The 25,517-nt window shown below is 49.7% G+C and overlaps 1 protein-coding gene across 11 annotated transcripts in view; it reads left to right on the top strand.

Annotated features, from left to right (window-relative positions):
* Positions 1–25,517, top strand: part of PPFIA4 (PTPRF interacting protein alpha 4) — a gene marked incomplete at both ends in the record, with an annotated part of 36,036 nt that extends 10,519 nt beyond the window's left edge. For 4 of the 11 annotated variants that reach the window (XM_082613911.1, XM_082613906.1, XM_082613908.1 and 1 more), the window contains 17 exons: positions 677–785; positions 2,345–2,553; positions 4,582–4,822; positions 5,291–5,326; positions 5,544–5,677; positions 5,980–6,146; positions 8,038–8,131; positions 8,625–8,706; positions 9,239–9,439; positions 10,144–10,206; positions 10,809–10,835; positions 13,003–13,178; positions 17,385–17,482; positions 18,232–18,407; positions 21,083–21,151; positions 24,690–24,867; positions 25,468–25,517. In XM_082613911.1, coding sequence (XP_082470037.1) covers positions 677–785; positions 2,345–2,553; positions 4,582–4,822; positions 5,291–5,326; positions 5,544–5,677; positions 5,980–6,146; positions 8,038–8,131; positions 8,625–8,706; positions 9,239–9,439; positions 10,144–10,206; positions 10,809–10,835; positions 13,003–13,178; positions 17,385–17,482; positions 18,232–18,407; positions 21,083–21,151; positions 24,690–24,867; positions 25,468–25,517 — 2,110 coding nt within the window. Of the gene's footprint in view, positions 1–676; positions 786–2,344; positions 2,554–4,581; positions 4,823–5,290; positions 5,327–5,543; positions 5,678–5,979; positions 6,147–8,037; positions 8,132–8,624; positions 8,707–9,238; positions 9,440–10,143; positions 10,207–10,808; positions 10,836–13,002; positions 13,179–17,384; positions 17,483–18,231; positions 18,408–21,082; positions 21,152–24,689; positions 24,868–25,104; positions 25,164–25,467 lie in introns of those variants that run through there. The other 7 variants (XM_082613904.1, XM_082613912.1, XM_082613910.1 and 4 more) reach the window with 3 other exon arrangements.

Genomic DNA, 25,517 nt, shown 5'->3' with positions numbered 1-25,517 from the left:
GAAATGTCAGTAGGGGAGGCTCCAGATATTCCAGAGGATCATTACCGTGATCCTAAAATTTCAGGGTTGGGATAGACCCTTGGGGCAGTCAAAATGCTTTCTCTAGCCCATGTCTCTGATACAGTGGCAGGGCCTCCTGAAGCTTCCTGGGGATAGGGAGTATGCCTGGCTTGAATTTTGGCCAGGGACTTAGTCCAGAGGAAGACCAGAGGTAGTTGCTAGGGGGAAGACCAAGACACAAAGACGCTCAGAGTTCAAAGGACTTATAGAGATCATCCCTTCCAACTTCTCTTGGTGCCATGATCCCTCCCACACATTCTTGTCAGGTGGCCAGAGAGTCTCCACCTGAATACCTCTCTGAGGGGAGTGCAGCTTTTTTTAAAGCTACCAGTTGCATCATAAGCCAACTCTTGCTATTTGAAGGTGCCTCTTGTGTTAAGTGAAAAGCTGCCTCCCTAGAACTTTCTCACCTGGATCATACTGATCCCTGGAGCACCAGAGAATAAACCTAATCTCTTGTTTACGTGGCAGCCCTTAAGTCATTAACAAAAGCTCATGTCCTGCTAAGACTTCTCTTTTCCAAGCTGAAGATCCCTTAACTCTTTGGGCCCAGTGGGTGTAAGCTGGGGCTGTCAGTCCTCAGGGCTCCTCTTTTCTCCCCCATCCGCCACTCAAGGGCGCACATAGGCAGCGCAGCAGATGGGCGGTTCTCCCTGAGCACAACCGCCCACGCACCTCAAGGTCTTCATCGTTCCTACTCAGCACTGCGGGAAGAGCCTGCCAAGGTGAGGGGGTGGAGGGGTGAGTGTGGATGGGTCTCCCCTGGGGAGTTTGGGGTCAGTTCAGCCACGTGCCTTGCTCTAGTTTCACAGACGGCTGGTGTGATGCAAATCCTCCCCCTACCCTCCCCCATGTCAACGACAGCTGCAGCCTTGGGGTTGGGGCCATCGCTGCAACAGCTGTGTCTCGCCTCGACCTCCTGGTGGGCAAGAGGTAGAGGCTGGTGGGTGGTCAGCGAGTCCCTGAGGCCCCACTGAAGCCTGTGCATGTGTACCTGGGTGTGCAGGCACGTATTTCTAGTGGTTGGGGTGGGGGATGCAGGGTGGGGGATGGAATTGGCAAGCTTTCTGGAACAAAAGCTGTGGTTTATGGGTAGGTGAGAGAGGATGACAGGTTAACTGGCCATGGGACGGCACCTGAAGTTTTCTGAGAAGCGTGTAGTTCATGTGGAGTCTGCCTAGGGAGATTTCGAGGGAACAGGAAAGATGAGGGGCAGAAAAGGACTGACTTCAATCTTTTGGGGAAGTCTGATTCCTTCCTAGCCCCATAATTGTTAACCATGCTCTGTCTTGAGCCCAGATCCTCTACATGCTCTAGGGCACTAGAAGATATAGGTGGAGAAGGAGGGAGCTTCTAGTCTGATGGCGGAAGATTCATCTCTGCCATTAGGAAACCCCTAGTGTGAGGGGGGAGTTGAAGTCTGGAGTCATCTCTTTTTCTCTTTCCCCTCTCTCCCTTTCCTCTGTTTATAAGAGCACAGCAGCTGCCCAGGACCTCAGTCTAAAGGCTGCAGGAGCGGGAAAAGAGCCCTAAGGGGATCTTGGGGGTTTGGGTCATACAGGATGGGGTGAGAGATGGCCTCTTTCCTTTTCTTCCGCTGCTCTTCTCACACTCCCAGCCAAGTTCTGTGCTCTTTGTGCCTCTGGGCCTTTGTCTACCGAAGGGGTTTGTAGAATGATTTCTGAGAAGCTACCTCCCCTGAGGGTTGATCAGAGGGTCCTGTAATGTGCTGAAACTCCGAGACACAAGACAGTCAGGCCTGCTTGGCTTTTTCTCGTTCCCTATATCTAGTCACCTTTTGTGTGAGTAGAAACAGATAGCCTTTACATAATGCTTACTTGGTGCCAGACCCTGTACTAAGTGCCTTACATGCATTTCCTAATTTAATCCTCAGAGCTACCTATGAAGTAGGTACTATTACTATTCCCACTTTACAGATGAAGAAACTGAGGCACAGAGAGGTGAAACAACTCTCTCATAGCTTGTATTTGGCGGAGCCAGGATTCAAAGCAAGGCAGTCTCTGGAATCTGTTCCTAACCATTCTGCTATCTGGCTCCTTGAGTTTGAGTAGCATTTCTTAGACTTTAACATACAAGTAAGTTACCCAGGGATTTTGTTAAAAGGCAGATTCTGAATTAGTAGGTCTGGGATGGGGCCAGAGATTTAGCATATCTAACAAGCTCCTAGGAGATGCCAGTGCTGCTGGTATAGGTTGGGAGGGTCCTGCTCCTTAGTCACCTGGTGTGTCTTATTACTATTCCTCTACCCTCCTTCTCTGCTAAGGACTGGGAGCCATCTCCACTGCCTGGGGTGCTGGTCCCCACAGCCACTCCTGCCTTTGACAGTGACCCTGAGATCTCTGATGTGGATGAGGATGAGCCAGGGGGTCTGGTGGGCTCCATGGACGTTGTCTCCCCCAGCAGCCACTCAGACGCCCAGACCCTGGCCATGATGCTGCAGGAACAGCTGGATGCTATCAACGAGGAGATCAGGTTAGGGCAGGGGTGGAGGGTCTGGGAGGCTCCTTGAAGGACAGAGGCTCTTTGTGTTTGGTCACTGCAGGAGAGATTCTACATGTGTTTGCTTGTCTCTTACAGCTGTACCTTAGAGTGCCACAGTTTAGGGACCCTGTGTGGAGCATCAGGCAACGTTCTGGCCCAGTGCTGGACAGAGAGGGATAGGACCTCAGATTGACTTCTTAGGCTTCCTTTTCTCTCCCAGGTCTATGGAGACTGTGTTCCTGAAGCTCCTGAGGCTAAACATAACCATTAAGAGTGTAGTTCCCACATACTGAGGCCAACTCAGGGTGAGGGCTTTTGTCGGTCTAATCACAGTCACTGGAGGAGACAGCATTATCTCCATTTTATAGACAAGGAAACAAACCAGAGAGATTAAGTGATTTGCCCAAAGCGATGCAGTAAGTGGCAGAGCCAGGATTCAAACTCGGGTCTGAACTCAGTGCACTGTGTCACGCCTCTGGTCTCTAATGAGGCATCAAACAGAAACCACTGACAGGGAATGTTATGAAGACCTGCACTTTACCCTGCCTTTTTTTTTTTTTTTTTTTTATTAGTTTCTGCTTTATAACAAAGTGAATCAGTCATACACATACATCTGTTCCCACATCCCTTCCCTCATGCATCTCCCTCCCTCCCACCCTCCCCATCCCACCCCTCCAGGCGGTCACAAAGCACCGAGCTGATCTCCCTGTGCCATGCGGCCGCTTCCCACTATCTATCTACCCCACGTTTGGTAGTGTATATATGTCCATGCCTCTCTTTCGCTTTGTCACAGCTTACCCTTCCCCCTCCCCATATCCTCAAGTCCATTCTCAAGTAGGTCTGTGTCTTTATTCCCGTTTTACCCCTAGGTTCTTCATGCCATTTTTTTTTTTTTAAATTCCGTATATGTGTGTTAGCATACGGTATTTGTCTTTCTCTTTCTGACTTACTTCACTCTGTATGACAGACTCTAGGTCTATCCACCTCATTACAAATAGCTCAGTTTCGTTTCTTTTTATGGCTGAGTAATATTCCATTGTATATATGTGCCACATCTTCTTTATCCATTCATCCGATGATGGACACTTAGGTTGTTTACCCTGCCTTTGTAGAGAGTTTATTAATGTTTGTGACAAACAGCAAGAGAAAATCCAAACCAGAGAACATCAGAGCTTTACAGGGCTGTAGGGGTCATCTGGTTCAATGGTTCCCGCACTTTTGGATTTCACAGACCAGCTAAGAAGAAAACACTAGAGACACACACACACACACACAGAAAGAGAAGGGTACTAACATAGGACTGCCAACTTTCATTCTGCAAAATGAAACATTAAAGATAATTACCATTTCCTATCACAACCATTCTACAAAAGAAAGGATGTTTTAACATCCCTAAAGTTGGAAAGACATGCTCTGAGAATAAAGATAGGTCCTGCTCCTAAAGGATAGTTGGCATGTTTACATTAGTTTGTGTGTGTGTGTGTGAGAGAGAGAGACCGTGTGTGTATGTGTGTGTGAGTGTGCATACACACATTCCTCTCTGAGTGCCCCCTTCATACATTTTTCCATGGAACAGGGAAAGTTCCATCAGGGATCAGTATCAATTGAAGGTCCTGTGTTTGAGAAATACTGACCTAGACCATTCCTGACATTGGGTATATTGGGAAACTGAGGCCCTATAGATAGTGGTAGGTCAAGAATTCTGACTTCCATGAAGATTTATATTCCACTGACTAAACTGCCTCCTTTCCCAGCAACTGCTTTTGTTAAATTAGGGAGTTTTGTTACCTTAGGCCAGTTCACAAGAAAGAGAGAAAATTGTCTAAGCTGCAGTGGGATAGAACCAACTCTGCCCACAAGGCCCTGTATGTCCCTGCAATGCCGAAAACAATGGGGCACACCTGGCCATTGCCTTCTACCTGGGGTCACTGGGTGGTGACTGCAGGCAGTGCCCACATCTGCCTCCTGCTGGGTCCTCTTTGGGGCTAATCATGAGATCTGGTTTTGCCTGCCTCCCAGGATGATCCAGGAAGAGAAGGAGTCCACAGAGCTCCGTGCTGAGGAGATTGAGACACGAGTGACTAGTGGCAGCATGGAGGCCCTAAACCTGACCCAGCTGCGCAAACGTGCTTCCATCCCCACCTCTCTGACTGCCCTGTCCCTGGCCAGCGCATCCCCTCCATTCAGCGGCCGCTCCACACCTAAGCTTACTTCCCGCGGTGCTACCCAGGACGTGGACCGAATGGGGGTCATGACCTTGGTGAGAGTCTTGCGGCAGTTGATGAACAACCTTGTGTCGTCACTGGGCTTGGCCGAGGGGAATTGACAAGGCACAGCAGGGCTCACTCTCTCTCATTTGGGCGCCAGCATCTTCTTCTCATGATGTGTGCAGACCCTGGCATACCAGGTCACCAGCATGTCCTTCTGGGTCTGGAAAGGGCTATGTAGTATCTTCCTTACCCTCTCCCTTGGGTAATGCTTAAGAAAGTCACCCAATGCCCGTACCTCTCTCTCTTCCAGAGGGAGCCCTGAGTTATTTTTTCAAGCCAGTTTTTTTCTGTTGTTGTTGTTTTGTTTGTTTTGTTTTGCTTTGCTGTGATATCCTCTTCAGGCCTGTGTGAGGCACTAAATCCTATCTTCTCATCCTAAGACCACTGGGCTCCCCTTGGGTTAGACTTTCAAGCAACCAAAGGGTGAGTCCAAGCTCATCCTTCACTCTCTCTTCCAGCCCAGTGACTTAAGAAAGCATAGGAGGAAGCTGCTGGTGAGTGCTGCTTGATGACCCAGGTACTAATAGGTTAATTCTCCCAGGCCTTTCCCTTTTGGCTTCTCCCCACTGGGCCCTTGAGTCTGAGTCTGAACTCTGAGAGGCCCCTAGGGCCTCCCCTCTGCTTTTCTCCATGCTCCTCTGCCTGTCTGGGCTGGGTAGGCAGGCCCCAGATCTCTCCCTCTATCCCCTGACAGCTTCACTGTCTGTTCAGTCACCAGTGTCTCGGGAAGAGAACCGAGAGGATAAAGCCACCATAAAATGTGAGACTTCTCCTCCTTCCTCACCCAGGACGCTGCAGCTAGAGAAGCTTGGCCACCCAGCCCTGAGCCAGGAAGAAGGCAAGAGGTAAGTGGAGCAGACCCCATATCGAGCCTCTCCATTCCCAAGTTTATCCGTCCCTCTCTCTGCCTCTGCACAGGCTGCATCTCACTTGTCCCAGGTGTCTGAACATCTCACTTGTCTTTGAAACACCATCAGGGAAGGACAGTCCCATGTCTCCTTTGGTCACATGCTCTGATCATGTCCCCTTAACCCTCCCAACTCTGACTCTTACTGTAAGTTCTTCCTGAAGTCTAACTTCCATCTCTCATGCTGTAATTTAAGTCTGTTTCTTCTCATTCCACCCCCTCCTGGCTGTCATCCTGTAGTGCTTTGGAGGATCCAGGCAGCAACCCCAGCAGCAGCAACAGCAGCCAGGACTCCTTGCACAAGGGCGCCAAGCGCAAGGGCATCAAATCATCCATCGGCCGCCTGTTCGGGAAGAAGGAGAAAGGCAGGCTGATCCAGCTGAGCCAGGACGGAGCCACGGGCCATGGTCTCTGTCTCCTAGTAAATGGGTGCGAGTAGAGGGCAGAAGCAGGAGGGTATCCTTGGATGCAGTCTTCTCTGCCTGCCTCCCAGGGACCAACCAGCGGGCAGAAGCCACAGACGCAGAGATTCAGCTCCGGAGAAGAAGTTTTCTGTTAGAGCTATTTCACAGCGGGAGGGGCTACCTCATGGGGTGGTAGCTCCTGCCACGAGAAGAGTCAGGCATCAGTATCAGGCTGTTTATTTGGTATGCTGTAGAAGGGGTTCCTGTATTCAGTGTGAGGCTGGACCTCTGAGGTTTCTTCCAATCTGGAGGTTTTCTGAGGTACTGGGCTCAGGACCTTCAGGAGAAATTTCTTAGTTCTTTCTCTAAGAGAGTCAGTTCTTAATTCCTAGTACATCTTGCCTCCAGGACTCAAAATATCACAATGCCTCATCGTGACTTTGTAGACATGATAGTCAAGTAAGTGCTTGGGCAAGGGTAGCATTATTAACACCTCTCTGATGATATAAAGTTCCAGTGTGTGCCTGGTGTGTGGTAGGTACACAGTAAATGTTAGCTGTCTTCCTCTCCCTTCCCCTATTCCTTCTTTCCTTTCTTCCTTTCCCTCCCTTCCTCCTTCTCTTTCCCTCATCTATTCAGTTATTTGTTCAATAGACATATATTGAGTAACTACTGTAAACAAGGCTTAGTATTAGGTTTCGGGTCAATAGTGCATTCCTTCAAGGAGCTCAGTTTCTAATGAAAAGGAAAAACTAAAGAGATGATTCTAAAACAATATTAAGATAGCAATATGCTCTGGGTGCTTCTGGAACTCAGAGGTCAGCCATGGAGTGGTGGGAGCGACAGGAGCAGCTTTCTCTGCTGGGCAACACCTGGGCAGAAGCTTGAAGGCTAAGTGGGAATTAGCCAAGTCAAGAAGTGTGTGTGTATGTGTGTGTGTGTGTGTGTGTGTGAGGGGAAGAAGCGGGGTGTGTGTGGGGGGTCTGAGAAAGGCAAAGATTCATGGGTGTGAGAGTTTTGTAAGCAGTTGAGTCTATTCAGAGTGGGGAGGGAAGTGGGTGGGGGGAGCAGAAGAGGTGAGTTTAGACCCTAGGCTGGGGCCAGCTCATAAGGGCCTTGCAAAATATATTGTGGAGCCAGCCACAGATGGGAGGGGGCAGGGCTGAGAAGGTCTGGTCAGTGGAAGAGGCATCTCATGTTGAAGCCTTATGATTTCCTATGTTCCCCACACCACACTGGCACCTAAACCTAAGACAGCATCCCAGCTTGGCTTCTGGATTACCAACACCCTCGGTCCTCTATGCACTTGTGAGGAGTGACCAGGGCTTAAGTGAATGGTAAAATGCTGCCCCTGCCATGAGCTCTAGCATCAGTTCAGGAGATCCTTAACAGGAGAGGACAGAGCTATGCATGTTCCCTTTTGCGATTTGTGCAAGTGAGTGGCCCTGAGAAAGAGGCCCAGACACACATCTCTGAACGTGCCTCTTTCCCCACCCTCAACCCAGGTCAGGATAATTCTGTCTGAGCCTCGAAGCCCACTCTGGCTCTCTGGGTTTCCTTTTCCCCTTGGTTTGGAGGAGGGACAAGTTCTGTCTAGGATTCTGCTGCCGTTAGAGTGGAACGACTTCCATCCATCTGGCTGAAAAACACCTCCAGGGCTGGGGCTCCCAGGAGAAGGCTGTCTGGGCTTGGGGTGACCCACTTGATGCCACTGTAGGACTGCCTGCTTGTAGGGATGTCATGTGGAAGCTCCAGGAATAATGGGTTATCCCATCAGACCCTTGGGTTGTCACATGCTGAGGAGCCTCCTGCTGGTCTGCTCCCCAGTCCTGGCCCAGGCCAAGGGAGGAGAAGCAGAGAGGGCCTAGCTGATATGCCATCCCTTCCCTTCTAGTTCTGCTAACAGACTCTGAGCTCGGTCTGCAGGAGCCCATGCTACCTACCAAGCTGGGGACCCAGGCAGAAAAGGACCGGCGGCTGAAGAAGAAGTAAGAACCACCGGCCGGGCTCTGCCAGGGTGGGGTCCAACCCCTCACCCACTGTCTTTTCCCTGGACTGCCATGGGACTGAGCTCAGGCAGCCAGAGCCCAGCAAGGCCCTTTCTGGACTGAGTTGGCCTGGTCTAAGTGGAAACAGCAGGGTTTGGGAGGTTGTTCTTAGGATGACCTGAGTGAGAAGGAGACAAGGGTGCTGTGGGAGAGTGACCTAGCACCTGGGGATCTCTGGCAGAACAGAGTAGAATGTCTGTGTTTCAGACCATGTGCAAACAAAGCAAGAACCCTCACCTCTGGGAATGGAGAGGTGTTGCTGCTTCATGTCTTGGTGTCACACTGCTTCAGGAATAGAGCAGGGGTGGCAGTCCAATGGTGGGGAGAAGGGGTAGTGGGAGTCCAACTCTTGGCACAGCCCCTGATCCCTGGGAGTATGCTTGGTTGAGAAAGAAGGAAGGACTAGTGAGTCTGTTGTTCCTCTTCCTGCAAGACACCAGCTGCTTGAAGATGCCCGCAGAAGAGGAATGCCCTTTGCTCAGTGGGACGGCCCTACTGTGGTCTCCTGGCTAGAGGTAAACATGGGCAAAGGGAGTCTAAGTCTACTCAGGGGTCTGGTGGGAAGGATGTGTGGATTGGGACAAGGACTCCTTGGGCAAAGGGGTGGTATTCCTAGAATTTTCCCAGCATGTTTCTCCCGTGCCAAGTGCACAGTGCCATACCTAGCACTTAGCCAGAATCGATGCTATATACTCATGCCTCTCGAGTAGCTAAGTCTGGATAAGGGGAATTAATCCTCACTGAGCCATTAAGACTTTCACAGGTGGTTTCATTCTTCCTATAGGTGCCCCCAGGAGCTAATCACCCATGCAATGTTGGTAAAATCCCTTCACCTTCCCAGGCCTCAGACTTTTCATCTGTAAAATGGGAAAAAGAGGCATTTGATGATGGTCATCTCCACATTTCTAAATTCCTCTGCTCTTCATTTGCTGTTCTGAGACCATGGATGAGGCCTGGCCCTTGCCTCTCAGTATTGCCAAACTTTTGCAGTGGAGCCCAGATCTTGGGAAAGGGGCTGAATTTACCCTCTGTGCCCCATATCTGCAGCTCTGGGTGGGGATGCCTGCCTGGTATGTGGCAGCCTGCCGGGCCAACGTCAAGAGTGGTGCCATCATGTCAGCCCTCTCGGACACAGAGATCCAGCGGGAAATTGGCATCAGCAATGCCCTGCACCGGCTCAAGCTCCGGCTGGCTATCCAGGAGATGGTGTCGCTGACCAGCCCTTCTGCCCCGCCCACCTCCAGGACTGTGAGTGACCTCTCCCTCACCCAGGACATTTTCAGAAGCCCCGAAATAGTGTTTACAGAGTTTCATATTGGTCATTGGGAAGATGGCAGCATTTGAGTCCTGCCCCTTACTTCCCATCCCCACAAAGGGTTCCACCCGGTCTCCAAGAGGAGGTAACACTGTTGCTAGCAGAATCCCAGCAGGCCTAGTTCCCTGCCTCCCACGTACCACTCATGAGCTCCATCTCCCCATACCTACTCTGCCGGTAATTTTAGATCTTTGGGCAGAGTTTCCAAAGACGGGACTTCTGGGTTCTGTGTTTTTGCCAGATTGGGGTAGCAGAGGGAGTAGGGGGCATTTGTAAATCCTGGTCCTCCAACCTCTCCACAAGAATGTAAACCTCTCCATGGACCCCCAGGGTAAAATCTTTCACTGTAGTCCATCTCTGTGATTGGGGTCAGCCCTTATTCCAGATTCACACCATTTATTCATATTCATTCAGGGAACATTTGTTGGGTACTTCTCTGTGCCAGGCACTGTGCTAAGCAGTGCAGATATGGTAATAAAAGAGAGTTGCTCAGAGCTAGACAATGTGCAGAATTCTGGGCTGGGCCTGTGGGAGGACTCAGGGGAAGGGAGCTATGTCTTGTCCTTAGGGCTCCCAGCCTGATGGGGAGCCAAGGAGCTCACACGCAGGACCAGCTAGATTTCCTCTCTGCCTACAGTCTTCTGGGAATGTCTGGGTCACCCATGAAGAGATGGAAACTCTGGCAACATCCACTAAAACAGTGAGTCTGGCCCTGGGCCCTGGGCCTGGGGTTAGGACTGATGACTTGCATGAGGATGAGGGAAAGGTTGTGGGAAGTCAAAGGGGCTTGTAGCTGATCTAATACGAGATTGGTTTCCCTGATGTGTGATGGAGTTCTCTTCTCAGGGTGGTGGGTGGGTGGGAAAGAAGTGAGAATAGGAACAGCTTGTGTGTGTGTGTGGGGGTGGTCTATTCCAGGGGGTCACAAGCTCACCCTGGGCTACCGGTACACTCCAGTGAAGAAGGGCAGGGCTTGGGAGCGTTTTGCCCTGCTATTGTCATGAAGCCACAGAGTCCTTAACCCTTGTGCTTGATCCTTGGTGGAGGAACAGGGAGGGTTGGGAGGACCTGGCACCTTGCCTGACTGTGTTTCTGCCACGTACACATTTGATCCCCTCTCACTGCAAACACAGGCACGTGCACCAGCCTTCTGTGCTCTCTTAACCTTCCCAACAAGCTTTCCCAAGTCACCCATCCAGCTACTGGGGTGTCTGCTCCTCCTTCTTGGTGGGACCTTGGGTGGAGGCTGCCAGGTTTCTTGACTTTGCCTGTTTCCCCCTGACATGCTGCACTCATTCCTAGGACAGTGAGGAGGGCAGCTGGGCTCAGGTAAGACCCCCTCCCCTTGTCCAGAACCAACTCTCAGCAGTTTGGGGTAGTGTTCTCCCAGCAGGTTTGCTCCCCTGCAGGACTCTCTGAGCCCCAGGTTTTGGTTTTTTTTTCACGGTACGTAGGACTCTCAGTGTTGTGGCCTCTCCCATTGCGGAGCACAGGCTCTGGACGCGCAGGCTCAGCGCCCATGGCTCACGGGCTCAGCTGCTCCGCAGCATGCGGGATCCTCCCGGACCGGGGCACGAACCCGTGTTTCCTGCATCGGCAGGCAGACTCTCAACCACTGCGCCACCAGGGAGGCCCCTGAGCCCCAGTCTTTTAGGTCCCTCTTCACACAAAGGGTCCTGGGCACAGGTTCTCTCCTCCGCTGAAGTCACCCGCCTCCATTCTTCCTCATTCCCCTTTAGCTACTTCTGGTTTTTCACCATGCCAGGTGAGGAGCCTTGGAGGGCTGTGCCCCCAGCATGCCTGCCTCTTCCCCTCAGTTCAACCCTCTTCCCAGGAGTAATGAGACTTAGATTAGTATGAATCCTCTTCCTCTTCCTGTCCCTCTCAGGGGTACCCCTGGTGAACTGAGCAAAGGGCTTTCATTCATTCACTTGGTGAGCAAGGATTTATTGAGCAGCTACTAGGTGTTAGGCCTTTCTATGCCCTCTGGATACAGAAGTGAGCAAACTTAGCCCTCATGGGGCTTATATTCTAGGGGAGAAACAGACAGTAAACAAACAAATAAATGGACAATATATCAGATAGATGTAAGTGCCATGAATAAAAATGAAGCACAGTGCTTCCCTGGTGGCGCAGTGGTTGAGAGTCCGCCTGCCGATGCAGGGGACACGGGTTCGTGCCCCGGTCCGGGAGGATCCCGCATGCTGCAGAACGGCTGGGCCCGTGAGCCATGGCCGCTGAGCCTGCGCGTCCGGAGCCTGTGCTCCGCAACGGGAGAGGCCACAACAGTGAGAGGCCCGTGTACTGCAAAAAAAAAAAAAAAAAAAAAAAAGAAGCATGTAGCACTGTTTATACTTGTTGGGCAACCCCATCAACAGGAGACTGGACAGATCAGTTATAGTATATTCTCACAGTAAAACACTATTTAGCAAAGGGAATGGATGACTCAGACATACAGTGTAAAGTGAAAAGTGTAAGTCCCCAAAGATTTTCTATTAAAACTCAAAAACAAGCAAATTTAATCATATTATTTAGAGGAATAGACCTTGGTGACTATAAGAACATTTTTTCAAGCAGGGGCATCATGGACAGAAAACTCAGCATGGTGGTTACCTCTAGAGGGGCAGTAGGGCATAACATGGGGAAGAAGAACGTAAGGATGGATGCAACAGTGTGGATAACATGGATGGTGTCCAAGGATGTTAACTTCGTTTTTATGCTTAGTAATGAACATACGCTACATATGTTTTATATGTATCAATCGTTTTATTTTAAAAGATAACAAAACAAAATTTTCAATTCTAAAACAAGTTGGGTAAGGAAAGAGAGTGATGGAGGGTTACCATTAAAATTCGTTCTAAGGATAGATGGTTAGGGAGGTCCCTGCCCGCAAGGCAGGAGGCAATGACCAAGTGGAGCAGGCCTCTCAGAACCAGACTGGGTGGGAGGTGGGGCGCACGGTGTGTGGTGGGGTGGGGAGGCGGCACACGAAGGACCTAGAGAATCTCTGGAGAGACAACCAAGCCTTAGAGAAGAGCGCTGGCAGGCTCAGTTCACCTTACTTCATTTTTTTATATCTTCAGCCAAACGTAACTCCCTGTGGACCTTGTGAGGCCAGTTTCCCAAGTGAGACTGGCTTTCTTTGTCACTCTGCAGGCCCCCTGTAATGCAGCCTATCCGCTGGGCTCAGCAGGCTTGAGGCTGACTGAAAATCGGGAAGGCAAGTCTGCCTTACAACACCACAAATGCATTTCAGAGTCGATGGGAAGGATTTCCTATGACTTGCTGCCTAGGTGGTTGCTTCTGTTCATTAGTGTAGATAATTGATAAGTGAGTGGGAATATATCATTCCAGGATCTTAAAAAGCTCCATTTAAAATCTTCACCTCCCGCCTCTACCAGCCCCTCAGTGAAAGTAAGCTGAAATTTTATTGAACTGCTAGCTGCAACCTGCCGGCACTGCCTTTGCCCCCAGCCTCCTCCATCTTGTTCTCCAGACCCTGGCCTATGGGGACATGAACCACGAGTGGATTGGGAACCAGTGGCTGCCCAGCCTGGGGCTCCCCCAGTACCGCAGCTACTTCATGGAGTGCCTTGTTGACGCTCGCATGCTGGATCACCTCACCAAGAAGGACCTGCGGGTCCACCTGAAGATGGTGGACAGCTTCCACCGGTGAGCCAGCCTGGAACCCGGGGCCACCTCCCTACACAGTTCTCCCCCAACTCTGGGGGTCTGTCTCCAGGAATAGAGGTGCTTCCATCTCTTTCTTTGCCTGTTCTGGGTGGTAACAGGTCTCCCTTTGGGGAAAGCCAAATTTTTGTCTCCCCTGCAGTTTGAGGGTTTAGTCCTCTCACCTCCAACCCTTAAGACACAGTCATTTCTCTTTAGCTTCACTTAGAAAGTTTTCCCCCTGGATATGAATTTTATTTCTTGTCATTGAGCTTGCTGAATTCTCTACATTTACCCTGAGAAGATGTACACTGAACCCAGCATCTGTTTTAGGTGTCTAATTCCTTACAAGATGAGAGGAACGTTCTTTCTGGATGCTTGCCCTGCCAACATCCCAGATCTGAGCCTCTCAGTTTTAAACACACATCCTTTTGTACAGGAAGTCATCCAGTGTTCTCCTCCTCTTTGTTGAAAAGGTCTTCTGTGCAAAAGTATCTGCAGTGGAGGTCACAAACTGGTAGCCTGTGGGCAGAATTTGGCTCACACATGTAATTTGTTTGGCCTACATTGTATTTTTAAAATTATGACCTTAGCTGCCAATATTTAAACGCTAGGAAATGTTAAGCAAAATTCTGGATGTCTGGCTTCTCTTGAAAAAGAGAAAGCTCTATGGGCACATGCCAGCATGGAAACAACCAGCTGGAGCTAGGGAGGCAGCCCTCCTAAGACATAGGTTTTCGGTAATGGTTCCAGGAGTTGATAGTTTTTAGGAAGTCCTTTTTTTTTTTTTAATTTTTAAAAATTTTATTGAAGTACAGTTGATTTCCAATGTTGTGTTAATTTCTACTATACAGCAAAGTGATTAGTTATATATTTATATATTCTTTTTCATATCCTTTTCCATTATGGTTTATCACAGGATATTGAATATAGTTCCCCATGCTGTACAGTAGGATCTTGTGGTTTATCCATCGTATATATACTAGTTTGCATCTGGTAATCCCAAACTTCCAGTCCTTCCCTCCCCCACTGTTTAGGAGTTTTGCATCTATATTCATGAATGATACTGGTCTCTACATTTCTTATGATGTTCTTGTCAGGCTTGGTGTCAAGAGTGTGTTAGTCTGAGATTATTGAAGCAGTGGATAAAAATATCAAGCCCAGATGGCTGTATTATTTAAATAGTTCTATTAAATATTAAGGTAACAAACAATTCCAATCTTACACAAAATATTCCAAAGCACAGTTATTCCATAATCTCAGACTAACACACTAGGAAGTCCTTTTTAACATCCAACTTCAAATCACACAGGCTGCTATTTGAGCCAGGTCTTTTATCTTGAGTAGTTAATGTGACAAAGGGTGGAGCTGGGAGTGTGTGGCTTTTCAAGGTTCTTTTAGGGTTCTGCAGGTGTCCCTTGGTCTCTCCAACTCATAAACAGCAGAAAGTTATATTTGGAAGGGATCTAGTTAGCCTCCATATTTTATGGGTGAGGAAACTGAGGCATGGGAAGGAGCAGCGGCCCGAGGTCACTCAGGGATGCTAGCAAAATGCAAGTCTCCTGACTGAAATCCAGTTCTCTTGCCACCACGTTGCAGAGCCGCCTATGCTGGAACCCCCAGCTGTGTCTGCCCTGAGCACCACCCCTCCCTCACCACCGGGGCTGAAAGGGAATCTTTTGTTTCTGTCAATCTGGGAGGCTGCCAGGCCTAGCTGCACCTGTTCCCTCCTCAGTGATTGATAGGGCTGGGGAGAGAAGGGCCATTCCCCACCAAACTGAGATGTGCCTCGGCTGCTAGAGGATCAGGCAGCCCAACCCTATACAGCATTATGGAAGTCCTCCCCCGACTGCCCATGAGAGACTCTCAGCCTATATACACAGTTCAAGATTTAGCTCTAAATCTTGGGTACTTCACAGTTTCTAAAACATTTCCACATTCCTTACCTCAATTAGGTATAACTGCTTTTTTTCCACTTAATATTTCATAAGCATGTTCTTATATCTTTAAAAATTCTTTTAAATCATACTTTTTTTTAACGATGAGAAAGAGTTATTTAAAAACTCTCCTTACACAGATGGGGAAAACAAGTCCAATAGAGATTGAGTGTCACCAGGTCACTCAGCCAAGTGGTTGCAGAATGGGGCCAGCATCCTTCTTTCTTGACACCCAACTCAGATCTCTTTTCCTTAGACCATAGTGTTCTATTGAGCAGGTTTCCATGAGAATCTCCTATTTTGATAGGAGAAAAAGCACACACAATAATTAGTAATGTCCTTCCAAAAGTGGTACCATTACTGAATGCCTCTGATGTTCAGGGGCTGGTCTAAGCCCCTTCATACAGGATCACCTTGAATGCTCACAGTAACTCTGCAGGAGAGTGATGATCCCCATCTCACATATGCTGAGTGCCACTCAACTGGGAAGTGGCACAGCTGGCATTCAGATCCAGGTTGATCTGACTTTAAGGCCTTTATTTATTTATTTATTTATTTATTTATTTATGGTACGCAGGCCTCTCACTGTTGTGGCCTCGCCCATTGTGGAGCACAGGCTCCGGACGCGCAGACTCAGCGGCCATGGCTCACGGGCCCAGCCGCTCCGCGGCATGTGGGATCCTCCCGGACCGGGGCACGAACCCGTGTCCCCTGCATCGGCAGGCAGACTCTCAACCACTGCGCCACCAGAGAAGCCCCAGGCCTTTATATTTTTGCTAAGCTGTGCAATAGCTTTGAAAGTCATAGGAACTGAACTGAAAATTATAGTAAGTGACATTGAAATTAAAGGCATTTCCAGTTAGGAGGTATGTGTGCATCTGCCCCCTCCAGGGGACCAAGGCTTAAACCAGTGGCCTTGAGCCAGATTCCTTAGAAGTGGTGTCTCTGAGCTATAAGGGTTTGTTCTAGGCAGATGGGCTACCTGGGTAGAACTGAGGGGAGAGAAGTAGGGAGCACTCAAGCATAATTTAATCTCACAAAGCAATGGCCTCCATGATAGAGTCAAAAGTATTTGGAATTGGGAGAGACCTTCTATTCTATTCCTCCACTTTGTAGATGACAAAACCCAGAGAGGCTGAATGACAGAGTAGTGTTCAAGTTTAAAGAAGAACACTACAGGGAAAGCTGCCCAAGATGGAATGAGCTGCATCCAGAGGTAGTTCCCTGTCACCAGAGGCGTTTAGGCACAGGTGTTCATAATACTCAAAAGGATGTTACAGAGCTGACTCCTGCATTAGGTGGGGAGCTTGGACTGAGAGTGTGTGGGGTCCCTTCTAACCTACGGATTCTTTGGTTTGTGGCCTGGCTTAGTAATTATTTATTGAGTGCTTACTATGCACCTGGTACAGTTTAAAGTACTTTTAGTACTTTATGTGAATTATTTCACATCATTCATTTAGCATTTATGGTATTTACATTTGTAGAATGTGTCAGACACCATCCTAGGCGTTTGAGATACATCAGTGAACAAAACAAACCTCCTTGCCCTCGTGGAGCTTACATTGTAACTGGGAGAGACAGACAAGGAATTATAAATATATAGAATGTTAATAGCTAAAAGGTGGTAGAAAAAAAAATTAGACCAGAGTAAGGGGGGTTGGTGGTGCTGGTGATATTGCAGTTTTAAATCAGGTGGACAAGGTAACTACTGAATTTAAAATACAACATTTGAGCAAAAACTTAAAGGAGACAAGGGGGTAAGCCATGTAGCAGACTGGGGGGCAGGGAGGGGGTGTGTTCCAGGCAGAAGGAGCAGCCACTGCAAAGGCCCCAAGGCACATAGGCCAAGCGTTCCTGCCATGTTTGAGGAACAGCAGGGCTATCAGTATAGGGCAGATCATGTATCACATTGTAGGCCATTGTAAGGACTCTGAGTGAAATGGGGACACAAAAGAATATCTGTAGGGTTCTTTGTCATTCCAGTGCCTGGAGAGGGAGGGATGTGTTGCTATCATTCAAAGAACTTTCCTTTGTCAATCAGCCCCACACCCTGGCTGAGAGGGAGGACTTGGGATAGGCAGAGAGAGGGAGGTGGCCTTGTGATGGATTATGTCTAAGCCCTGGGGGAAGGAGGAGAAGGAGTGGGCTGGGATGCTCTTTGTGCTGGAGGATATAGGTCTTGATGGGCTGTGGTTGGTGCTGGATATGGGGCAGATGTGGTAGAAACGTGGCCCCACTGAGGCTCTGGCTCAGGGGGGCTGTGTGCCTGCAGAACCAGTCTTCAGTATGGCATCATGTGTCTGAAGAGGCTGAATTATGACCGGAAGGAGCTGGAGAAGAGGCGGGAAGAAAGCCAGCATGAGATCAAGGGTAAGCTTGTCAGGCTCAATGGAGCCTCCTCTGAAAGTTGTGGTGGGAGCGGCCTTGGGGGAGCAGGGACTTGCCTCACTGATCCCTGCCTTGGGCTGAGTGAAGGGAGAAGAGGCGTTCTGTGCCACAGGGAAGCTCCAAATCTAAGAGGGAAGACAGCCCTTAGGGAGCAGGGAGCTCCCAGTCTGATGAGGGAGACACAATCCATGCCCAAAGGATGCTGCCATCTGGTGGAGGAAAAATAGCCCCTGCCCGATCAGCTGCAACATCCCCCTCCCCAACACCTTAGACAATGGCCACCAACCAGACAAATGCAATGATCCCCTTGGGATAGTGCTATAGACTGGCGTGAGAAAGTGCTCATGGAACTTGGTGATCTGGGTGGGGCTGGACAGGAAAGAAAGGCAAGTCTTAGAAGAGACCTTGAAGGTAGAAAGAATAAGAAGAGGGCCATTCCCGCCTGGGGGCAGTGGATGACTGGTACAGGGGCTCTGGGGAGAAAGCGTATTAGCATGACCCTGAGTCTCGCAGGCTGGCAAGAATGGAGTGGTATGGGGCTGGTTCTCCAAGCGCCCAGGTGCCAGGGAGGACAGAAAGAAGATGTGGAAAGTTGAGGGGGGTGGGGGGGGGTTGGAGCCAAGAGAACAGGGTGGACTGGGGCTCTGGGTCTAGGGACCTCTATTTCTGTCCCTGGAGGGGCCTTGGCCAAACCTGTCTCTTTCTGCTCCTTTTCTTCCCCTGCCCTCCAGATGTGCTGGTCTGGACCAACGACCAGGTGGTTCATTGGGTCCAGTCTATTGGGCTCCGGGACTATGCAGGAAACCTGCATGAGAGTGGTGTGCATGGTGCTCTGCTGGCCCTGGACGAGAACTTTGACCACAACACGTTGGCCCTGGTCCTCCAGATACCCACGCAGAATACCCAGGTAGGCTGTAAGTCTCAATCAGTCTGATCTTGGTCATCAGTCTCAATCTTGGTCTCTCCCTTTCCTCCACTCTCTTGCTCTCTCTCCCTCTGATATGCGCAAGTTTATGGATTGGTGGGAGGGCTTTCTGGAGGCCTGTTCTAGAGGGGATCACAAATGTCCTCAAACCTCCAAGTGGTCCCTGTGCATAACCAAGCCCCCTAGGAAACCAATGCCCTTCACATACAGAGCACGTTCAGCACAGGCCTGGAATACTGTGTTAATCCCCACACTGCAGTGGGCACCCCCATCTCCTCCCAGCCCCATCTTTACAGCTGAGACTTTTCCTCTACTTGCTTCTCTGACCTGACTATTCATAGAAGAAAACTAGCCCTGGGGCCCATAAGGACCAGAGAACCCATATCCCCTTTGTTTCCCCCCCAAGGATCTGTTCCTGGGTCCCTAGGTTTTAGAAAGCTAAATATACCAAATAACACAGCCCAGAGCTTCTCCATGCCAGGGCTTTGTCTCCCTGTCAACAGCTCAAAAGATTAGACATCTCCTTCCATTACATTTGATAATTATTATGGAGCTGTCATCTAAGAATATATCTAAATTCTCTTGAACCTATTTATATGTTTGGCTTTTTTAACTTCCTGTGGGTAATGGACTCTAGAATTACTACCTGTTGTGTAAAGTACTACCTAATTTTATTTGTCCTAAATGTACCCACAGTCGGCTCCCCCCAGGGAAGAGAATTGCCTTATCCTAATTGTCTACGATTTAGTATGGATATTTGTATTTGACTAGTTCTCACCTTCTGTGATTTCATAAACTCTGATTGTGTTGCCTCTGGGTCCAAGCCTTTGTCTCTCCAGACAGAGTGGTCTTAATTCTTTTAGCCTTTCCTCATATAGACTTGTCTCCATGCCCTGATCATTTTAGCTGCCCTTGTCTGGACTGTTTGCAGCTGTCAGATCTCTTGAAATTCAGCCACCAGAGCTGCACAAGCTATTCTGGGAGCAGACGAATTTTCGCTTGTGTGAGGATAGGGCTGAGTTGTCTTGTAATTTTGGGTGGAGTATTGGCCTTTTAGGGGTGATGGCAGCACACAGGGCCAGGGCGTCCTACAGTCTCTTTGCAATGACCCATCCCAACCAGTCAGAATGGATAGCACAGATTCCCCTCGCTCTCTAGGAAGAGCTGAGATTTCCCCCAAGCTGCAATCATTTTTAATTTTATTTATTTATTTATTTATGTATGGCTGCATGGCACGCGAGCTCAGTAGTTGTGGCTCGTGGGCTCTAGAGTGCAGGCTCAGTAGTTGTGGCACACAGGCTTAGTTGCTCCACGGCATGTGAGATCTTCCCGGACCAGAGATTGAACCCATGTCCCCTGCGTTAGCAGGCAGATTCTTAACCACTGCGCCACCAGGGAAATCCCAATGCAATTTTTCTATGCTTGCCCATCTCCAACCCCATCAGCTGCTTTCTTGCCCACTCATACAACTTTGTGAAATGTTTCTGAAGTTTGTAAATGTCATAGTCACCTTTCATTACCCAGAGGAACAGTGTCACCTGGATACTTGAAAATTAACTATGCTTCTCCTTTCTGATCACTTAAAAAAATATTATGTTCCCAATACCAACAAAGACTGTCCCCACAGAATGCTATGGTTAATATTATCTACCCAGAAATGGGCTTGTTTTTCTCTCATTTCCTATCTCTAAATACATCCAGTTTTTGTGGACAGCAGTACATCTGTAAAGAGTAGCAGGGCTACTCTCTGTTGCTCTCTAACCGTTCTTATTTTTCTGACCCGTTCATTTAGCTTAGCTACTAGGGGAAGTAGGATCTGACCCAGTATGGAATCGTTCATTAAAAATGGTTCAGAATATCAGGTGGTAATTTTGAAAATTTTCTTTTTTCTGACATTTCTCAAATCTCCTAGCAAGAAATTGCTGGGAAGCCTATAGACAAGGCCTTTATGCCCCACTCAGCCCAAGGGCCACCAATATCCATGACTGAGCAGTTTTCCTAAGTTTAATTTTTTTTTGGTGGTACACGGGCCTCTCACTGTTGTGGCCTCTCCCGTTGTGGAGCACAGGCTCCGGACGCGCAGGCTCAGCGGCCATGGCTCACGGGCCCAGCCGCTCCGCGGCATGTGGGATCTTCCCGGACCGGGGCACAAACCCGTGTCCCCTGCATCGGCAGGCGGACGGACTCTCAACCACTGCACCATCAGGGAAGCCCCCTAAGTTTAATTTTTTATGTGGAACTTTATAAAATACATTTATATAATCTAAATAAGTTAAATCTTCATTATCCATGGTCTACATGCTTATTTACCCTTCCAGAAAGATAGTATGGCATGATATTCCCTTATAGAGACAAACTGTGGGGGTCTTTTCCCAAGTAGGTGAAGTGTGTCCATCCACGTGTTCTATGATCCTACTTTTTAAAAAATTATAGTTTTCTAATTTGCTCCATATGAAAGAAATCGTAAGGTTAACATTTTGACTTCTCAGAGGACACCGAGGTTAGCTCAAAGGAGCGGCATCAAGGGCTAATGGGTTAAATGCACTGAAAACCCCATCTCTGCCCTTGGACCCCCTAGGAAACAGGTGAAAGATGGCATTAGAGTTCATTAACTATAGCCCCTCCCTTCTCTCCCTCTTTCACCCTGTGGACTCCAGGCACGCCAGGTGATGGAGAGAGAGTTCAACAACCTGTTGGCCTTAGGCACAGACCGGAAGCTGGATGATGTGAGTACCTGGCTGTGAACTGGGGACCTTGAGGATCTGGTCACTGTTGGTTTGTTGGAGTTCATGAGTTCTGCTTTCCTTGGTGATTGGTGGGGTGGCCTAAGGGAGGAGAGCCATAGAGGATGGGCATGATATCAGGGGGTTGGGGAGGAAGGAACAGGCCTAGCAATAGGCCTGGAGAAGTCTCTATGAAACTCCTTCTGGGTACCTCTAGCCTCTTCCAGCTCTGTGCCCTAAACCTCCTAACCACACAGGATCAGAGGTTTCCCCCAAAGGTCATCTCTTTGGGATCATACCTTTTTCTTTATCTCTTAGAGCCCCTCTCTTCAGTGCTGTGAGCACAGCATATCTCCAGCCTGCTAAGTTTCCCACCCATCCAGTAGTGTGGTTGTTTGGAGGTAGACATTATTCTGAGGTCATTAAATGACAGGTTTGCTCACATGTTCCTCAGTGCAGTTTGACACAGCTAAACACATGGCTCAGGCTTCTATCATCCCAGCTTCCTTTCTAGTTTTACTCTTATGCCCCAGGTCACTGAAGAAACAGCCCCTTCCAACTGAGTTTCATCAGGCCTTCTCCTTGAGTTTAGGTTGGACTATGTCTTGGAAGACTCCGAAGTTCTAGCCATAATGCTCCTGTTAGAGATGCTCCTAATCTAGCATTAGGATGCTAGATTGATGCTCCTAGCACAATGCTCCTCCTAAAACATACGTGTTTCTTGAGGGCACAGCCCCCTCCCCAGCCCCTGCCTCCTCTCCCCTCCCTCCTCTCTACTCACTTTCCTACCATTAACCTTGCCTGCCTTCACTGTCAGGTCTGCCTTAGCTGCCTTGGTTCCAAACAAGTTAAAAAAGAGCCCAGACTGTTTATTTTTAGCTTCTCCATCTTCAATCAGAACTGTTTCTGATCCCCATTTTCTCTGCAGCACCCCTACCTCTACCAATGCCTCTGTTTAGACTTCTGGGCCTCCTTGTGGGACACCATTAGTGTTATCTACTTATCAACTAGTCTCTTCTTAGTTGGGTTTAACAGGGCTAAAACCCACCTTTGTGGAATGACTACTGCACCTCGGTAGATAGGACACACTCAGAAACATACAGAATTTGTGGAGGGGTGTTTTCTTCACAGAGCTGCCTTGAAATTTGGAGTGTGTTATTTACACACACACACATATATTACATGCATATTACATATGTATGTGTGTGTGTGTGTGTGTATTCCACTCAAGGAGAGAAACTGCCAGACCCCACCAGATGTCCCCACTCTGAGATCTGAATCTTCCCAATGCCCCTGCAAGGTGGACCCTCCTACTTATTCCCCACACACTAGGTTCTAAGCTTTCTTTGATACAGCTTTCCCGTATATCTTTGAATGGTGCTTTCTAATTTAGAAAGCTCTTTACTCCTTCAATCCTTACAAAAATATTCTTTGAATGCCTACTCTGCGCCAGGCATTGGGCAAGGCATGGTGGTGCAGTGATGACAGACATCTTATTTTATGCTAACAATCATCATGTGAGACAGGTTATTATGCCATCTTACAGATGAGGCATTGAAGCTCAAAGAGGTAACTTACTTGCTGTCGCAGATAACTTACCTGCAGTCACAGGCTGACATGTGGCAGAGCCAGACTGGAGCAAAAGTGTATCTGGTTCCTGTGTTCTGTTTCCTACCTCCTGCTGCCTCCTAAAAGTGGAGATAGCTGTCCTATCAGGCTTCAGGCATTGGGGTGGTTACTGAGTAGGTGACATCATCTTGGCAATGTAGTGGGCTTTCTGGGATGCAGCTAGGTGTGGGGCTGGAGAGAACTGATCCTTTAAAAGGAAGCTTAAGTAGAAGGCCAGGTCCTAGGAATACGGTGAGATTTGGGCGTGGGGGGAGTGGCAGGTGGGAGGTTGGAGATCCAAGAGACTGCCTCCTGTCCAGCCATCCAGCACATCATCAGCAACCTTGAGCTGTCTCTTGCAACTGTTTCCTTTGACAATTCTGGTTCTCAGTTTCCCCTCTCAAGCTTCAAGGCCCTGGAGGGCTATATCCGGTTCTCCCATGCATGGATGTCAGGACTCAAGGGAAATGAGGAGATGAGGAACACAAAGAACATCTGACTATTAGGGGACGGGGGAGAAAAACAGAAACAAGTCCTTAGGGTTGGCTGAAGATAGAAATGGAGAGAAAGAGAGAGCATGCAGAAGAGAAGGGTCTCTAGATTAGGTTAAAGATAGGATCATGGCGAAGACAGAAATGATGAGGAAAGTTCCTGATAAACTCAGGGATGGGATGCCTGCATAGGGAGCCAGCTGCCATTTATCAAATATTTATTGAGTGCCTACGGTGTTCCCAGGCACTACTCAGGTCTGCGGATATATTGGTCGGAACAAAAAAGATCATCACCTCTGTCCCATGAAGCATAGAATTTGAAAGGGGTGGGGTGGGGGGAGGAAGAGAGGGAGAGAAAGGAATTGATGAAATAATCCCATAAGTACATTTAAAAATGCTATGATGAATGCTATGACAGAGATACATGGTGCTAAGAACTGATGGGGGCATTTGGCCTACTCAGGGCACAAACAACAAACCCTAATGGGGTTGGGAGAGGTTGTTTAGGTGAGAACTGGTGGGTTCGTGTCTCTTATTCCTGCTGCTAGCACTCTACCTGCACCAGTTCCAAGAACATAAGCGCTGAGGGGGATTAGGCATGGCTGCCAAGCAGGATGGATGTGGGCTCTGAAGGGTGGGGTGGGAGGCTTGTGCAGAGGGACATCCTGTAGAGTTATGGCTCTGGGTGCCCTCTGGCAGAGATAGTTATTTTGGAGACCTGGCTGGCATGGGTGAGAGGGCAGACAGCAGGAGCCTTTGGAGGAACCTGCCGCTGATTGGCCATCTGCCTGACCCATCACTGTCAGTGGGTCAATGTTCTCCCCTGATCCCCTCAGGGATAGGCAGCCTGAGAAATAGGTAGGGCAGATGATGTTATTCCTATTTTACATTTACAGATAAGGAAACTGAAGCTCAGAGAGGTTACTTGCTCAGGGCCACATAGCTAGTATTGATAAAATGGAAGCCAGGTCTCCTGACTCCTGTCCCAGCGCTGTTTCAGCACACCGGTGCTGCAGCCATACTGAGGGCCCAGAAAGTCAGGGAGGAGTGAATGGAGGCTGGCTGGTGACTACTTCCCATGGATGAGCCTGAGAGGAGGAATACTTTAAAGGTCAATGGGCATCCCAAGCCCAGTTTGAGATGATTGGGGTGGGCAGAGAAACACAGTTCAACTGTAGGATGCCACATCCGAACAGGGGAACCCCACCCCGCCTAAAGACAGGGAACTTCAGAGTCACAAGGGCTCCCCGGAGTCATCCACTTTGCCCCATTCACTTTACACAAGGAAAAGCTGAGGGGCTAAAAGCGGACGTGACCTTGCTCCCTTCTTTCCGAAGGGAAAGGTACCCCTAGAACCAGCCATTGACTGTCCTACCCCAGGCAGGGAGTGAGGGTGGCAGTTCCAAGGTAGCCCTGGTCCTTTGCGTGTCCCCACGGTGCAGGGGGAGGACAAGGTGTTCCGCCGCGCGCCCTCCTGGAGGAAACGCTTCCGGCCGCGGGACCACCACGGCAGCGCCGTGCTCAGCGCCTCTGCCGAAACGCTTCCGGTAGGCTTCCGCGTGTCCACCCTGGGGCCATTGCAGCCTCCACCGGCCCCGCCAAAGAAGATCATGCCTGAAGGTGAGTGGCAGGCTGGCTGGGCATGGCCGCGGCCCAGCAGGACCTAGGTGCCCGGGCGGCGGAGTGGGACGGGCGCTGGCGCTCAGGCGAGGCCGAGGCGGGCGCACAGCTCCCGCGCCGCCGCTGCACTAACTAATGGCCGCCGCGGGCAGGCGCGGCCGGGAAGGCCCCACGGGCGAGCTGTGCGCGCACTAACCCGCCGCTCTGTGTTCTCCCGCGGCTGCCGACTCCTCCCAGCCGGGACGGCGGGGGCGCAGAGACTGGAGACCTCCACGGTTCGGACCTACTCCTGCTGACCCCGCCTCCCGCCCCGGGTCTGACGGGGCTTTGCCCGTGGCTCGGGGTAAGTGGGCCAGGCCCTGGGCACGGGCGCTCTTCGGCCCGCCCTCCGCCGGCTCAAGGCCTCCCCGCGCCTGTCCCTGGCCTCCGGCTGGCCGTGCCGCTCCAGCCCTGCTCGCGCCCACTGCCCGGCTTGCCCTTCCTGCTTTCTTTGGCCTTGGGCGCTTGGAGCTTACAAGCACGCCGCAGATACCTTGCAACCCGTCTCTCAGGGACTCACTGCCAGCTCACCACGCAATGCCTGTCTTTTCTCTCTTTTAGCCCACTCTCACTATCTCTACGGACACATGCTCTCCGCCTTCCGGGACTAG

The sequence above is a fragment of the Mesoplodon mirus genome (genome assembly GCF_964341445.2).
Source record: "Mesoplodon mirus genome assembly, chromosome: 3".
In the NCBI taxonomy this organism is placed as follows: domain Eukaryota; kingdom Metazoa; phylum Chordata; class Mammalia; order Artiodactyla; family Ziphiidae; genus Mesoplodon; species Mesoplodon mirus.
The sequence above is the reverse complement of the archived record's forward strand: the minus strand, read 5'-3'. Positions and strand labels throughout refer to the sequence as shown.